General features: G+C 47.0%; 2 protein-coding genes across 2 annotated transcripts in view; one reads left to right on the top strand and one right to left on the bottom strand.

The window, feature by feature from the left end:
• The window catches only part of SYN3 (synapsin III), a gene marked incomplete at both ends in the record, with an annotated part of 414093 nt that overhangs the window by 238661 nt on the left and 157780 nt on the right, over positions 1-17652 (bottom strand). The gene's annotated exons all lie outside the window — the stretch shown is intronic.
• Positions 1398-17652, top strand: part of TIMP3 (TIMP metallopeptidase inhibitor 3) — a 55986-nt gene continuing 39731 nt past the window's right edge. The window contains exon 1 of the mRNA XM_080811014.1: positions 1398-1887. Coding sequence (XP_080667140.1) covers positions 1767-1887 — 121 coding nt within the window. The 5' untranslated portion in view covers positions 1398-1766. The remainder of the gene's footprint in view (positions 1888-17652) is intronic.

The following is a 17652-nucleotide window of genomic DNA, read 5'->3' as shown; positions in this document are numbered from 1 at the left end:
AAAACATTCAAGTCTCTTTCTAAACAGAATGAGTTAGGAGAGAAAGAGAGAGACACACACAAAGATAGAAAAACAGAAGACTCCAGCTGCAAAAGGGCATCTGCACCGTGACAGCTAATTACTGCTGAAGTCCAGGGAAATAAAGTCTCTCTTCCGGTGCAAATGAGTGAATGGAGTTCCTGGCTGCTTGTCAAGTCATGTCACCTTTCTGTGCCAGTTTCCTCATCTGGAATGTGTGAATAGTATTTTGTTTTTCCTATTGAAAAAAATTTTTTGTGAGATATAATGAGGTGTGGCATGGAAACTATAAGGCAGAATCAAGATTACTTAATAATAAGGATAGCCATAGTATTAGTTATTAACAATTATCCATTATAGCGAGTAGTCTAAGATCCTGGATAGTTCTCCAGAATCTGGTGTAAGTTACCCCAGTTTTGGATCAATTCACCCCCAAATTCTTTGCTGAAGAATGGAGACTTGTGTGGCCTTGGTGGGATTACCATTTCCTCCTGCCCTTTCTACTCACTGCTTTTCAAATAAGCTCAGGGTCTTTACACTTGGCCGTTCTCCCTGACTGGTGTTCTCTCCTCCCAGATTTCCTCCTGCTCCTTCTACTTGCTCAACTTTCAGCTAGAATGTCACCTCCTTAGAGAGACCTTCTCTCACTTATCCCATAGAAAACAGTGGCCGCTCCCTCCCCTCAGTGATTTCTAAACCATTCTCTATGTTTTTCGTCTTCATGAATCCATCACGGCAGGAAATTACTCGGTGTACTGGTGAATTCACTGATGCACTGCCTGAAACTTTCATGGAAGCAAGGATTTTGTTTTCTTCATCCAACATCCAGAACAGCGTTTGTTGAATGACTTCACAATTTACTCTGGGTGAGCCCCCAGGGAAACAGCACTCCGTTATAGCCAGCTCCAAAGGGCAGATTGCGTCCTCACCTCCAGGAAGGTCGGGGGTGGGTGTGTACGTTGTCAGTTGATCCCTTCCCCTCTGAGCCTGCTCTTTCCAGAGAAGGTGGAGAGTTAGCCTTTTCCCCTAGCCTTTCCACCAGGCACAGGCAGGGTCTCCAGGACCAAGGCCGCCTGTGACCCGAGGACGGCCTGGTGCTGTGGTGGGTGGCAGTTGATTTGGTTTGGGTCAGAAGTACTCAGAAGGGTGGATGTGTGGTCAGGGTACTGGCGAGGTGGGGCACGGGAGCGCCGCTCCGGGGGCTACTCGGCAAGCGTAGGTTCAAGACACGTTCCGTTTCACCCACTCCGGTGCCCACAGCCGCATTATTCCCTATAAGGATCTGAACGGTCCGGCCCGGCCCCGCCCCGTCGGCCCGCGCCCCCGGCCCCGCCTCTTTCGGAGGGCCGATGAGGTAATGCGGCTCTGCCATTGGTCGCAGGGGGCGGACGCCGAGTGCCCGAGAGGGGGTGCCGGGGGGACCCGCACTATATCACTCAGCCGCCCGGCAGCGGCGCAGAGCGGGCAGCGGTCGGGCGCTCAGACGGCTTCACCTCCTTCTGCTCCTCCTGCTCCGCCCCAGCTCCCGCTCCTTCGCCCGGAGAGACCTCCGGCCCGCGGAGTCGTGCGCCAGCGCTGAGGCAGCCTCGCCTTGCCCCAGCCCGTGCGGCTGGGCACTCCGGGGGCAGCGCGCCCGAGGCCAAAGTTGCCCCGCACGGCGGAGCAGGAGAGCTCGGGCTGCAGCGGCCCCTCCAGCGGCGCGCACAACTTTGGAGAGGCGAGCAGCAGCCTCAGCAGCGGCAGCGGCAATGACTCCCTGGCTCGGGCTAGTCGTGCTCCTGGGCAGCTGGAGCCTGGGGCACTGGGGCGCCGAGGCGTGCACATGCTCGCCCAGCCACCCCCAGGACGCCTTCTGCAACTCTGACATCGGTAAGCGCTCCGGGTGTCCCCGCCAGAGTCCCCGCGGTGCCCGCTCATGCGCTGCAGCCCGGAATGGGGCGCAACTCCGGGTGGCATGGCAAGCCCCGCTCCTTTTGCTCTGCCTGAGCTTGGGGTGGGGTGGCGAAACTCAGTTTTTTCGGTCGGAGGGTATGGCATAGCTGAAGGGGCAGATGCCCTGCAGAGAAGACCTGTAGTGGCTGAGTGAACCCCTTGCAGCCTTTGCTCTCCTTTTAGGGCGTGAGGTCCCTCTTGGTCCTTTTGACATCTGGTATATTTCCCTTTTTCACTATCACGAGAGGAAGGGCTGGGGGAGAAGGGTGGAAGAGGATTCCTAAAACTTGGAATGCCAACTAACTACAGTACTGGGATGTTCAGTAGTTTTTAAAAAGTTGCCAGCCATGTGCACAAAGTTGCAGGGGAATCTTGAAGTTTTCTGAGTTTGCGTTTTCTCCTGCACCCATGAAGTTCATTCTTTTCACTGAGACCCAACCCAGCCTCCCACTTCCCAGGCAAGGGCTAAGGGAGCTTCTTGGACTGCCAAGTTTGAGTGGATTTAAGGGTGGAAATGAGAAGAAAGCTGTGGGGTTGACCCTTTCCCGGAGGAACCGTATTTGAGAGTGTTGATAGCAAGCAGGAGGTGGTGGCGTGTGTGAGGGATCACTTATCACATAGCTGTGAGAATTCACAGGAAGGCTATTTTTTTTCCTTGAATGTGTGTGGGGAGGGGGAGAATGAACAGTGGAAAACAGATTTGTCTCCAAAAGAACAAAAATGCCAAGGGTCACATCATGGTGACAATTCCAAACTGGACTTGGTGTCTTGATTAGAGACTCAGCAAGAGGTAGAACCAGTTTTTCTCCAGGGCCTTGCAAGTGTCCTGGGAGAACTTGTTTGGGAGTGTTCGGGACACTTGTGTTTGGATGGCCAGAGGTGGAGTAGCAGCTGGAAAACATCTCTCCTCTCCTTTCCAGCTCATAAAGCATGCAAGTCCAGTGGCCCCTGTTGTGTGTGTGTGTGTGTGTGTGTGTGTGTGTGTGTATTCGGGTTGGGGTGGGGTGGGGCACAGTCTAGCTGCCCTCTGCCTGTGTCGATTCAGAGGTGAAGAATGGAGCGTGTGTGTTTTAAGTCATAAAGAAGAAGGAAAATTTTCCACTGGGTCCTGGGTGAGGGCCTCCACAAGTGTGCAGCAGGAGAGGAGGGGGAGGAGACAGGAGCCTGGCAGGGGAGGCAGCCGACGTTGGGAGGGGCACTGCTGGGGGGCCCTGCTGAGCCTAGGAGAAGTCAGGAAGGTTGGTGACCAGAAGGTCAGCCCAGTTGGCAGGAGTGGGTGTTTATGTGACCTGGGGTCACCCTTGTTAGAGGTTTCCTGGGGCCCGTGCTGTGCACCCTTCCCTTTCCCCAGGGGAATCCGGCTGGCCCCTCCGTTTGTGGATTGCCTGAAGGATTCTTTTGGGCTGCCTGAGGCCTGGAAGGTTTTCTTCCTTCTCCTCCGACTGCTCCCACCCCAATTCCACTTGGCCTGTCCTCCTCCCCCCACTGGTAACATTCCCACCTGAGTAGTGCTGGGAGCTGCTGCTGCTGCAGGTGAGCTCTGGTTTTGCTCAGTGAGGAGGCCAGGAGGCTGACAGGTGGAGTCAGGGCACCCTGTTCTGCTGGGCAATGGCTTGGGTGTGTTCGCTTGGATTTTTTGGTGTGTGGGGAGAGGGAGACCTCATGACTCCCCCTTGCCCTTGGCTTTTGGGTTTTCACCTTGGAAGTTCACCAGAGAGCGGTGGAAACAGCAGCAAGGAGACCCTGCTTTTAATGGTTGCACTGACTGACTCTTAGGTGTCCTGCTGTGGGTCTGAGCTGATGCAGAAAGTTTCTTGTAATTTCTCTGGACTGATTTAACAAATCCCCACCCTCGATAAACTGCCCAGAGAAAAGCTAAGTTACTAAGAAGTATCCGAAGACCAGAACATTGTGGTAGTGAAAATAAAAAGGAAACAAACAAAAAAAAATTTTGATATGCTGGCACCAATCCAAAACTGTTCTGCCTGGATTTGGTGCACTGCACTAGTGGTAGGGATGAGATAATGCTTTTCAAAATGGGAGGTGTGGATGTGGACTGCTTGCTTGTTGACCTCCGCTGCCTTACAGTACCCTGCTGGTGTCCAGTAGGTGGCTCCCAGTTTTCCTTGCTGAAGAGCCTTTCTGTTTCCAGTCTGGCTTGAAGCTCTGCCTGTCCTCTCCCTGAAGGAAATGTGTAGGAGCTCCCCATTCTCCTCGGCCCTTACGACCCCACCAATCAACGCTGTAGCCCATTAAAGATGCTCATGCCAGACCACCAGCTTCTTCTTCCAGAACCTTCCTGGCTGTTTTCTCTTTGTGGCTGAGTGCCATGTTCCTGGGTAAAGGGAACCGTATGCCTGACTTGGCCCTGTCTAACGAACCCCCATGGCCTTCCCTCTCCTTTCTCCTCATCCACAGGTGTCTCTTTTTGCCTTTCTCCCCTCAAACCCTGGGGATTGGCACTGCTTTCTGGATGGGGAGGAGTTAAAAGGTGTTTCTATGGCAACTCCAGGCCCTGCACCCTAGTGAAGTGTTTAGGAGAAGAATAAACTACATGCCGGCTTATAAAACATACTGTGGGGGAAAGAAAAGGACTTGGCAGCAGCCAGGATGTCTGTGGCCCCCTCCCCACCAGTCAGTGCCCCTGAAACTCCCGACAGAACCTTGACTCTGGAGGAGGGAAGGGAGGGGGCTGGGAATGAAGGAGGCAGCCTTGACTGGGTAGATCCTGCTCCAGCAGCTCTGTCCAGCTCAGGAAGGGGTAGGCAGTGCCAAGAGCCTTCTGAAAATTGGGGTGTGTGTGTGTGTGTGTGTGTGTGTGTGTGTGTGGTTTCTGCAGGAGGCAGGCAGCAGAGAGAGAGAATTTTGTTTCAGAATGCCAAGCCCTTCTCTCCAGCCTCCTTTGCATAGAGGAATGGGGCTGTGCCATGGAGTGTTGGGGGCCTGCCTCCTGAGCCTGTTGGGAATTCAAGAGTGAGGCTGAGCTTGGGGGCCCGCTGCCAGCCCTGGAGGACAGTCTCTAGATATCTCTGAATTGTTTTGACAGGGACCAGTGCCAGCAGATTCTTTTGGTATCAGATCTGAGGTTGTGGTTTTAGCAAAGAAGCCATTTTCAAAGAAGCCAGACCCATTCCCAGTCTCTTTCTCTCTCTCTCACGTGTGCACATGCACGCGCGCACACACACACACACACACACACACAATTACACTCCACACTAGACTTTGTGACCAAAGGAAAATAAAAAGGATCAGACTTCAGAGAGGAGCCAGCCACTTGGGGAGGGGACCCAGGCTGCCCAAATCTTGGGAACCCTGGAAAGAGGAGAGCTGCTCTACGTAGGAGGGAAGGGACATCTCTCAGACTCCTACTGAGTACAAGCATTTCACAGATCCCGTGTCCTTCATCCACCCAGCAACCTTAAGAGTAGGTATCAAATCCATTTTTCAGGTGGAAAACATCAAGCCTAGGAAAGGTGCTTTCCCAAGGTCACCCAGCTACTAAATGGTAAAATGAATTCATTCTTAGTTATGCCATTCTTCGAAACCTTTTCAACTTTCATTTGCCCTTGATATTCTAAGGCAAACGACCCTTCCTCTGACTGAAGGGGAATGGAAGGTTAAGTTTTGAAGGATGCTTTACTTATTGATTTGGGAAGTTTTCATTAACAGTATGAAGGAGCCAAAATGACCTGAGGTTTTAAGTAAATATCATCTTATGAGAAGGAGAAATAATAATAATAATAATCACTATTATTATTATTATTAGTTTAGGGTATAAAGCGAGGAAAATTTCTGAAGTTTTTTGGCTGTTAGAACTGAAAGAGACCCTCAACACCACCAAGTCACAGTAAAATAATGACTCAGTTTATCACACTGAGACCCAGGGAGAAGTAAAGCTAATGGAGACAAAACACCTTGGGCTTCAAGACTCTTCCCCTTCTAGACGGGGATCAGTTGGGGCTGCCCAGGGTAAGATGCCCAGTCTGTGTAGATGGCTAGTGTGGTGGCAGGAAGACCAGAGACTGGGTCCCTGCTGGCGGGAGAAGGTCCCTCTGCCAACAGTTCTGTGTCCCTTTCACAATCCCTGGATAGATAAGGCTAGAAAAGTGGCCACAGAAGGGGCTTGGGTGGAGGGACTTTTGTTTGTTTTGCAGGAACAGCAGGAACCATTCAGCTCCACTGCTGAATGGCACATTCCAACAGGTTCATTAATTAAAAACAAAAACAACAACACAATTCTCCACTGCATTTGACTTTTACCATTCCAGCCGGTGTGGACAAGGAGGCCCCTTCTTCTAGCTTTTGTCATCATCAACTCCTGGGTGGCCTTGAGAGGCAGCGTGGGGTGGTGGAAAGGCTGTGGGGCAGGCAGAGCTGGGCTTAAATCCTTCCTCTGGGGCCCGTTGGTGGTGTGCTCTTAGGCACATTATTGGATGTCTTTAAGCTTTGGTTTCCTTATTTATAAAAGAGGAATAATAATTTGCAACACTTTGGCCCTTTACGTTTTCTCCACATTTTAAAAGTCATAAGTGTTCTATGAATACATTCTATGCCCATGTATGTAACTGTGTGTACATGTACATGTGTATCTATTTATCTATCTATCATCTATCTAAAATTAGATAGAGTTGATGTCCTTTTGGACCACTTCCTCTAATTCTAGCTTCTTCTCCAGGTCCTTTCTTCTCTATGCATTTACATACATAGGTACCCAAGGGAAATTTATAGTAGTTTTTCTCTTAGACACATGAATGATAGAATACAATAAATAATGGAATACCACATATAGCATTTGCTTTTTGTAACTGAACAATGTGTTTTAGGGAGCTCAGTTAGTACACATACATATCCACATCATTCTATATATAGTATTCCATGGGATTATAACTAAAGAGCTAACAGGTATAGAGTGGTTATTATGTGCCAGGCACCATTCTAAATAGTTAACATGCATTAACTCATTTAATTCTTTCAATAGTCCTATGAGGCAAGCATGCTACTGTCATTCCCATTTTACAGATGAGAAAACTGAGGCTTAGAAAAATTAGATAACTTGTTTGAGATTATAGCAGAGACTGTTTAAAACCCAGTGGGCTGGTTCTAAAATATAATCAACTGCTATACTAGATGTTAATTGCCTTATATTATATAATATTCTATAATACTCTATGCTGTTTTATTATAATATGTATCCCTGTAAGTACAGAATGTATTTATCTAGCCATTTCTCTATTTATAGGTGTATAGGTTTTAATAGCTTTTCCTGTTTACAAAGAGCACTGCAATAAAGAGTTGTCTAATCCTCTTGTTCACATGTGCAAATATTTCTTCACAGCAAATATACAACTTGAATTACTGGACATAAGTAACTATATTTTATATTTTAACATCACCTGCCAGTTTGCTCTCCAGAGTGGCTCTGTTCCATCTAACCCCTCTGAGAGGGGAAGCACCTGCTCTGCTGTCCGTATTACTTGATCAGTCCAGTCCCATCTTTGGGCCATAATACTCCATTCATACTCCCAGAGAAAAAAGTTTGGAGATTTCTAAATGCCATTCCATCAGGGGTCACCAAAAATGCCTCAGGTGTATTTACTGTGTTCCAGGCACTGTATCAAAATCCTTGCTTGCTTATCTGTCATGCTGTGAGGTAGACATGACCCATCCCAGCTGCCTGGTGAGTGACCTGAGGTGAGAGGGGTAAAACTGCTTGTCCAAGACCACACCTCTAAGAAGTAGAATCTACACTTGCTTGGTCTATCCAAAAGTTATATTTCAAATAAGGATAGACCAAGGGCTAGGACTCTCTAGCCCTAAAATGTGCTACCCCTTAGCAACTTCCTCCATATTGGTTTTTTTTACTCCCTACTGCCAGGGTCCCCCCTTAGTATGCTTCTCTTTGATTTTCTTCCATAGCCAGCCTCTCCAGCTCTGGCCTCCCTGCTGGCCCCAATTTTATTGCTGTGTAGTTCTAAGGAATCCAAGCCTTGAACCTTATTTCTAATCCCTATCGTGGTGCTCCTTCCACTGAACCAGCCTTTTCAATGCTGAGGACTGTTTTTTATTAATTTTCTCTCTATTCTGGGAAAAACCACCCACCACATTTCGTGTGTCAATGATTTTTCCATGAAAACCAGTTAAAGTATACTTATAATGGCTGATAATAGCCATTTTTTCCTGACATAATCAGCTAGTACACAAACTATTTGCAGCAAGAAGCAATGACACTTGGTGTCTTCTTAAGCCTGAGAAGCTTTCTCATGGGTTATTGGATGGTTTATTATATGATTTGAGTTGGCTTACTGAAGTGCTAAAGATAGCTCATGGACCCTTGGTAGACCACTGTTCTTCACTCTGAACAACTCTGAGAGTTGTTCTTTAGTTTTACAGTGATTTACCATCCCTCCTCCATATGGGCAGGCCCGCACATTTATGACTCTTGTCATCCTTCTGTTTAGCCACAGCGCTAAGAATGGGCTGGTAGAGCTAGCAGGTTACCAACATGTCCTGCATAATCTTCCAGAGGAGGTGACATGGGTTTGGGTGTTTGTTTTCCCGTGTTAATCTCTGACGGGCTGAAGTAAACAAGTACACATTGATTCTAGCTAAAGGAACTCACTAAATAGCATTTGACAGAAGGTCACAAGATGTCCATCCCAGCCATAGTGGAACTAAGAGAAGTTTTTGCTTGGTTGCTTAAAAAATTAGTTTCTAGAGAAGGGAAGGGGACCTAGAGAAAATGTCCTGATTTGTTTGTAGGCATCTGTGAGCCTGGGATGGTTTGGCTGCCACAGAAGGAATGATCCATGCTGCCCAACACCCAGTTCTGATTTATGTTCATGTAAACTGTATCACCTAACAGTGGCATTCATGGCACAGAGAGGAGAGATGCTAAGTATCCCCAGACCTATGGCCACCAGGCTTATTTGTGGGAGTGGGGAAGAGAAGGAGAACTGTGAGATTTGGCCTCCGAGAGCCCAAGGTAAAGTTCAGCCAGTGTCAGGGGGGTGGAATGCGGGGCAGGGATTGGGGAGTCTTGTGCAGATCAGAGAGATCAGAGCCAGTCTAGAACCAGAGACCTTAAATACTGCATGGCAATTATCCCCTCACCTCCTTTCATCTTTCATCCTTCTCAGAATGAGGGTACCAGGCATCTGAGAGCTCAGTAGCCTGTAGAGAAGGACTGTTTCATTCAGAAATTCAGGGCTCCTGCAATCCCCTAGATCTAGGCATGGGAAGGCCAACCTTGTTGCAACCTGGGTCATAAGGACATAGTTTCAACACTTAAAGGGTCACCAGTGTTTGGCTGAAGTGCTTGTGGTTTATGTGTTAGGAGGGATTTCTTTTTGACCCGGACTTGATCATCAGGAATAGGCTCATAGCCTTTGAGATTTGGAAACACAGTAGCTCTTATGAGCTCTGCTGTTCATGAGCTTGGGTAAGTTCTCTGGCCTCAATTTGCTCATCTGCAAAATAAGGCGGAATGATAGTACCACAATGAGTTGGTGAGTAAGTGAAAACTCAAGAAAAATGTTTAGCATAGAGTATACCACATACTAAAAGCTCAAGCAATAGTAGCTTTTAGTTGTGGTGGTGGTGTATTATATGGCAGAATGCGTATTCTCACTTATTTTTGATTAGGAAAATGGGGCCCTGAGATGTGATATCTACCAGGGCCACACACAGAAGGCTGAGTTTCAAAATCATGGTTGTTTGACCCCTATCCCTCAGTCTAATGTTTTCCCACTTAACCACACTGCCTCCCACAAAACAGTGAAACCAATAACCAAGTTCCCTACTTTAGAGTCTTAAGTCCACTTGATCTTATTTGATGATCACAACATTCCACCAAGGAAAACAGGATGGGGAGGGTCACTGTTCCCATTACACAGATGTGGACAGTGAGAACTAGTATGATTCCAGAGCTTGGTCACACAGCCCTCACGTGAAATTGGAGGCCAAATCCCATATTCCTAGACTCTGACAGGCACAGGTAGAAGATGCTGGGTAGCCAATGGGAGGGCCTGGGAAATGGATCAGTGACACTGAACTTGGATGTCGAGTTCATATTCCCATCTACCCCCATCTATCCTGGGGTTAGGAGAGGTGCAATGTATAGGACTGAGCACCAGCCTGCAGTCAGGACACTTGAGTTCTAGATCTGAGTCACCACCTGATTTTGGAAATACCTTGGTGGTGTAAACTTCTCAGATTTCAAGCTTTTATCTATAAAATAGCAGGACTGGCTCTATGTGGTATGTATGTACCTTTTTCACATATACTTCTGGTAATAGTATTTTCCTGAACACTTACTATGTGTCAAGTTCTCTTCAAAGGGGCTCTCTAGTCTAGCTGAATAATTGAGCACCTACATCTATCAACAACACCTTTTAGGAGGTAATTTCTTTAGAAATATGGCCTATTAAGAAAAGAGCCAGGATTGTGGTTGTAAAGCGGATGAGGGCTTCAACTGAACAAAACCACTAATGAGCTGACATACTTTATCAGATGACATATTTGACCACCAAAATTCCTGTTGTAGAAGAGCTGATTTGCCAAACAGATAGCAATCCTGCAGACCTAGTTGATAGCTAGAATTTAAAATCAAGATCACTTTGGTGTCTGTCATTGATGACCGGAGAGCTTGGTAAAAATTCTTCTGATCCCCATTAACACCATCACTGAAGCTGATGGATAAGAGGTGGGATTTAGACTCCTTATTCATCAAAAAAAGGTCTTCCTGATCCAGTCTATCTGAGGAGTCCCTTATTGCAGAAAATGTGGCTAATGGCTTGGCTGAAACCTCTGTAGCTGAGAAGACCTTTCTTGTGTAAGGCAGGCTCAGATGAAGACCTGTGATGAAAATGTATGTGATCTGATGGAACCTGGTTCACATGAATGAGGACAGAGTTTAGAAGATACAGAGCAAACCTGTGCCCTATTGGGCAATCACAATCCACTCCTTTCCCCAACAGTAGGACAGAACCCCCCAGTTCCCTTGACTGTAGCTTCTTGATAAAAATGTTTACCAGAAGGACAGCCAGATGCAAGAGAATCCCAACATCCATACTGTTCTCAGGGTACATTTCTGAGCAAATGAGTACAATGCAAAGAAGCTGCACCTGAACCAGGCAAGTGTAGCTGTGAGTACATTTGTTCTTTGATTGATTCTCTCTTGGCCTGGGTTTTCTTACCTCTTACCTAGGTCAGATCACAAACCCTAATGCCTAAAGAGGCCAGTGACAGAAGCCAGATGCTTGCCTATGAAATATATGGAAACATTACTCATTTCTACCAAGAAAATATGTATGTGGTTACCTAGTCTCTTGTTTTCCCACTGTGGAGGGATAAATGGGTACTAAAAATATTTCTTTATTCTAAGACGAACAACAAAACAATGGGCAGGTGTGATATTAAGTAGTAGCTCATCTTTGGCCTTGGAGTGGGGGAGGCAACAGAGCAGAGCAGCAGCCATGTGATCTGAAGCATCCCTGTGCCTTCTGCAGCAGACCAGGAGGAATCAGCTCTGGCCTCTCAGAAGGGGAGCCCGGGAGTATTACCAGATTTCCAGTCTCTTAGGAGAAGCTAGATATCCAAAATTTTACGTGAAATCTTCTAATTTTTAAATGTTGTCACAATTAAAGAGAAACACACACGTGTGTAGGGGCCAAATAAAACATGTCCTTGGGCCAGATTCAGCCTTGTGACTTACCAGTTTTGTGACTCTGAGTCTAGATGGTCTGAATTTCCTCAAGCTGTAGGATCTCTAGGTGAGTAAGATCAACTGCATTTTCAGGCAAAATGATGTACCTTGTTCTCTGTTTTACCAGAGAATACTGCTTATGTGTTTGTTATCACACTTTTCCACAGTTCCTGAAGAGGGTCAGAGCACAGGTTCTTTAGACTGCCTGCCTGGTTCAAACCTTGGCTCCATCAACAGCTAGCTATATATCCTAGGCAAGTCAATCTTTCTCAGCCTCATTTTTCTTATCTCTAAAATGGACTACACCAGAACAGTCCTCTTAATCTCATAGGGTTGTGGGAGAATTCATTGAGATAATGGAAGTTGCAGGCTTGGCCCACTGCCTGCATGTAGTGAGGGTTTGATTAATGTCAGCCATCATATTATTACTACTCAGTGCCTCCCCGTAGATGGTGAGCCATCTGGAGAATGGAGTCACACCTTACCAGCTCACTGCCTGATGCATAGTAGGCATGAGATAAAAGTATCTTGAATGAAGGAGGACCTTTGAGAAAGATATTTTTCCAGCCTTCCCAGGCAATAGTGCACTAGCTCTGTGTGTGTATCAGAGAGAGAGAGGGAGAGAGAGACATGAGAAATCAGTTTTCACATGTTAAGCAATGGGCAGCTCCACAAGAAAAAGCTGTCCTACGCTGCTAGGATAGCATGCTACATGGTGGCAACTGTCCTGGAAAATGAGACCAAAGCCCTTGGCCATCCTTTTCCAGCAGAGAAGACAAGAGCTGGTTGGGGCAAGCAGAGTGCAGATGTCAAAGCTCAGGTGCTCACGAGTGTGCTAACATCATGGGATGCTTTGGCGGCCTGACAGATTTTTATTTACTCAGGGCCCCTTTAAGCCAGAGTAGATTCCTGGAGGCTCTTAAAATTTAATGCCCCACCTGGATAGTCAACATCTGTGTTTTATTTTGTTTAAAAAAGTTAACCCCAAATAGTTCAAATTCCTTCTCTATACCTTGGAGAGGAGTTTCTTATCAGGAGACTCACAAGCAGGGACCAGCATGGACCAGGAGAAATAATATGGAGAGCCACAAACACAAGCCATGTATGTAATTTTAAATTTGCTCACAGCCACCTTAAAGAAACTAACCAAAAATAGGTGAAATGAATTTTGATACTATATTAACCCAAGATTATCCAAAATATCATTTCAACATGTAGTCAATTCTAAAATTATTAGTAAGGTTTTAAAATCTTTAAGTTTTTGAAATTCAGTATGTATTTTACACTCATAGCATATCTAAGTTTGGACAAGTTACATTTCAAATGCTTAACAGACACCGCGGTTAATGGCCACCACATGAATAGGACAATGTGGGTCAAGAGAATGTGTGCAAATACAAGGCATCTTTTTTTCTCCTTTCAGTTGTTTAATGAGCTGTGCACAGAAATGTGGGGAAAATGGAGGTGCACTGGGCCAATCAAGGCTCTGAGCCTCCTGACTCAGCTTTGTGGCAAGTGACTTTTACGCCATGTGGGTCCCAGTGCAGGGAGCCCCTTTGCTCTGATACTGTAGGAGCCATATGACCTTGTGCTCTCACTTGACAGATGGGGAAACTGAGATCCACAGAGTTGGAGTAGCTTGGCCTAAGAGACAGAGATGGAAAGAGAATAAAAATAATATTTGGTAACATCTAACATTTAAGGAGTCGTTTTCATGTTATGTGAACTTTCCATGCATTATCTCCTTAAACGCTCATAACCACCCGATGAGAAAGCACTCTGATTTCTATTTTGCTGATGAAGAAACCTAGCCTCAGAGGAATGAAACATTAAGGCAGCTAATATTGACAGTGATTCTAAGAACTTCATATGCATATATATCAACTCTATGATTTTCTATAAGCCTACATATTAGGAATTATTACCATTGTTGTCACCATCATTCCACTTTACAGATGGGAAAAAAGGCTAAGAGAGGCCATGTCACTTGCCTAAAATGCAGGTAGTACGTGATGGAGCCAGGCTTTGAGCCCAGGCTGCTAGACTTGAGTCCAAGCTCTTCATTACAAATTATGCCCAAAGTCAGCCAGCCGTGCAATGGCAAAGCTGGTGTTAATGCTGGTACATCTGTTCCGTGGTCCAGGGTCTTCCTTCACCGTCTCGCTTTGCTGCCTGCATCCTACTCCTCCTGACTTCCTAGCACTTTCTGCCTCACCCTACTGCCAGTAAGAACCAGACCAGGGAGGCTCTGGACTCCAGCACTGATGGAAGGTCCAGGCAAGCAGGCACATCTCCTCTGGCTTGGCTGGTTCCCAGGCTGCCCGAGCCCCTGAAGGCCAAATTCCTGGCCCAGTGCAAGAGGGTGGGAAGAACACTTGTCCAATTCTGCCTTCCCAGTTGGGCGAGGTCAGTGTACCAGGTTGGAAAATGGTATGAATCTAATTGCAGGGGGGAGAGGCTGAGAGGATTAGCACTCTTTAAATAGAGACCAGAAAACTAAGAATAGCCTTGCTGCCTGGAAATTGATGGGTATTCCTGACCACAGGCCATCCCACTTAGTAGATGCTCAATAAATGTGGGTACACTACAGGAATAAACAAATACTGAAAATGGGTCATTAGGGGGCCCTCAGCCAGTGAGACTGTGCTCTATATAAAAAGAACTTCATACTTAGGTTATTTGGGTCTCCCTGCAGGCTGGAGACCTGTGTTACTTTTATTTGTCTACTTTTGCTGTGTTGAGGCCAATGTCTTTTATTTTGGGGATAGCTGAACAACAGGCAATTAGAATGTCAGAGAAAGACAAATTGTGTTTGCCTGCTATTCCACCTGGCTAGAAAGATGGGAATTACTTCCTTTTGTTCTATTATCCTGACTTTGGTGTTCTCTACAACACTTTGCAGATTCTAGTTCCTTGGAGCCTTAAGATAGGAACCTCCAAATCTGTCTTGAGACTTTTATCCATTCTCCAATACCAAGTTCCTGGGTCCTTCCTGAAGGCTACCTCATGGTCTGGCTTGGAAGAATCGAGGTTTCCTTCCTGGCAGAAATTTAGCATGGCCACCTCTTGTAATTTATCAGGTGAGTTGTGAGGATAGGGGCAAGGAAGATTTCCAGGTACTGTGGGAAAGCCTAGAGCAGTGTTTCCCAGAGTGTGATCTTCCAAACACGAGTCCTAAGAAATGTTCCTTCAGCCAACATGTTTAGGAAAGCTGTTTATTGTAGTTCCCTCTTGGAGATGCACAATGACCATTAGCATAGTAAAAGCTCTGAGAAGTCCTGCTGTGTGGTAACCTGTTCAGTTCTGTTTAATCTAGTGTTTCCCTAATCAAGAAACCAGTTTTTAAGTGGTAAGACTGCCCACCTGAGGATTCTGAAAACTACTTTTGCCTTCTTGCAGAAGTGTGTTTGTTGACGAGGGAAGGAAAAAGTAAGAGATACTATCTGCATTGCATAGGAAAGTCACTCATCTGGGGCTGCCAAAGAGAATGGCTGTATCAGTGAGGGGGCAATTTATGGGGCTGGAACAAAAAGGAGGAAGGAAAGAGTGACCTTCAAGGCCAAACACTGGCCAGATTTAACGATCCAGCCTTTGTCCATGACTTGTGTTACAATCTTACTTGGTCCATTCTGGGCACACATCAGATTTTTAAAATCCTGGTATTAGAGACCTGATGGAAGGGAACTGTGGCTGGCATGAATGGGACATATTTAAGACTTGAAAGACCAGAGGTAAGTATTATGGAGAAGGTAGCAAAGGGGATATACCTACCTCTGGTCCCCCACTGGTCTTAGCTTGAGCTCTCAGTCTATGCTTCTTTTAGATGAGCGTCTTAATCAGTTCATAGATGGGAGTGTCTCTGAGAATCTGATTAGAGCTATACATACAAACTTCTAGAGTTTCTGACATCTTCCTGAAGGCCATCTGTAATCATCCCATCCATCCAATTCAGAACAGTTGTTTTAGAGAATCTCTGAGTTGATGATGATGTGTCAAAACAAAGCAAGAAACAAAGGAGACAAAACAAAACAAGAATAACCTAACTTAATCCAAAACTGTCTGAAAGTTAGTGGCACTGCAGATTCGGCAGTTGCTTGGAATGTTTTGGTGCATGAACTCATTGCTGAATATTTTGCCTCAGTTTATACAGAATCTGCCCAACTGGGATTCCATCTCCTAGTTCATGGCTCTGGGCTAAGCAAGTATGGACACTCCTACCCTCTACAGAGTATCAGCTATGTTCACGTTTTACCAGAAGTCTTGGCTAGCTGGGATCCCGGGGAGGACAACATGGGGCTATAGAATAGGGGTCGATGCCCCCAAGAGATAGAGCCCCAGGCCTGGCTCTGCTCCTCTGGCTGTGTGATTCTGGGGGAGTCTCCTCCATTTCGAGGCCCCTTGATACAGTTAATGAGAAGTCTTGGGTCTGAAGCCTTGACTAATCAGACTCCAGCTTCCAAGGTCTTTAAACAAGAGGGGTAGAAAAGAGAGAAGGGTGTTATTTGGGCTGGTGGTGGTGAAAGGCTGGGTGGTGGTGCACTTGGGTGGCTCAGCCCTTTAGCCTCTGCCTTCAGCTTAGGTCATGGTCCCAGGGTCCTGGGATTGAGCCCTGCATTGGGCTCCCTGCTCAGCTGGGAGTCTGCTTCTCCTTCTTTCTGCCTGCCACTCCCTCCACTTGTGCTCTCTCCCTCTGTCTGTCAAATAAATAAATATAATCTTAAAAAAAAAAAAAGTAAAAAGAAAGAAGAAAGGCTGGGTGTTTGCCTACCCCACTCCCAGGGCTGAGCCTCCTGCCGGAACCACAGCTCCTGTACCCTTAACTCCAGGTGGAAAAGCCCATGTAGTCAGATTGAGAAGAAGCCTCTGCATGAAACTGCTCCCACCTGGGCCTGGGGAAGGGGAAGTGGTTGGCCTGAGAGAAGCAGGTAGGGCTCTGGGGCCAGGAGGAGTGTGGGCTGGGGAAGAATCCCTGTCATGGGGCTCTGACGCCACAGGCCAGGCAGGCGGAGGATCCAAGCCAGCGGGGTCACTTGGCCCTGTTACTCCTCCTCGCCCCCTCCTTCATAATTTCCTATTTCCTGCCTCCTTCTCCTCTGACACAGTTATAAATAACCTCCGAGGCTGGCCTCTGGGCTTAAGCATAGGTGAGCCAGAGCAAAGTGGAGGGGACTAAGGTGGAGCTGGGTCTGCCATTTAGCTAGAGGGTCACGAGGTTTCAGGTTGCTCAGGGAATTTTTTTTCTTGTTGTTTCCACTAGGGAATGAGGTAGTGAAAGAGGAAATAATCTGTGTTGGCTTGAAGAGGCTTGACCTCCCCCTTGGGCAGGTGCTGGGTTACGCCTGCAAGGAGCTGCCTCTCTGCTGGCGGTAGATCCTGGGGCCACAGGGCAGCAGAGGCTTAAAGAGAAGGCATCTCAGGATACTCAGAGGGCTGGGTGCCATGTTGGCAGGACCTGTGGCCTCCTTCCCAAGGCCGGCCAGGCCCCATGTGAGTGGCCAAACATGCAGAAATCTGTGGCCCAATTTCTATCTTCTTCCTCAGCTACCAGCCATGTGGTTCACTGAGACCGCCACCAAGCACAGGCCTTGATCACCATCATCTCCCAATCTGGCTGCCTCCTGCCCAGCTGGGCACATGGCTTCCCTCCTTCTGTAAGGGTCCCTTGAGTACATTTGCTCTGGGTCCATCCATTCCTTGAACAAAGATTTATTGAACATATTATGTTCTGCTATGTTCCAGGCACTGGGAGAGGTGCTGGGGTCACAAAGGTGAATAGGCCATGGCCCCCACTCTTGAAGCTGTTGCTCAGCCTGTCTCCTCTTTGCTATGGCTCTGCCCTCTCTTCTCTATAGTTCCAGCTTGGACAATTGAGGATATGCAGGAAGCATGCTAAAGGGCCCCCATTTTCCACCACATCTTTGGTTTTCAAAGATTCAGAAAACAAGAAAGGGATTCTGCAGAAGCCAATGTACTATCTTGTAGCCCACTCATTGCCCAAC

Source organism: Martes martes (genome assembly GCF_963455335.1).
Source record: "Martes martes genome assembly, chromosome: 8".
NCBI lineage: Eukaryota > Metazoa > Chordata > Mammalia > Carnivora > Mustelidae > Martes > Martes martes.
This window is presented reverse-complemented; position numbering and strand designations above follow the sequence as displayed.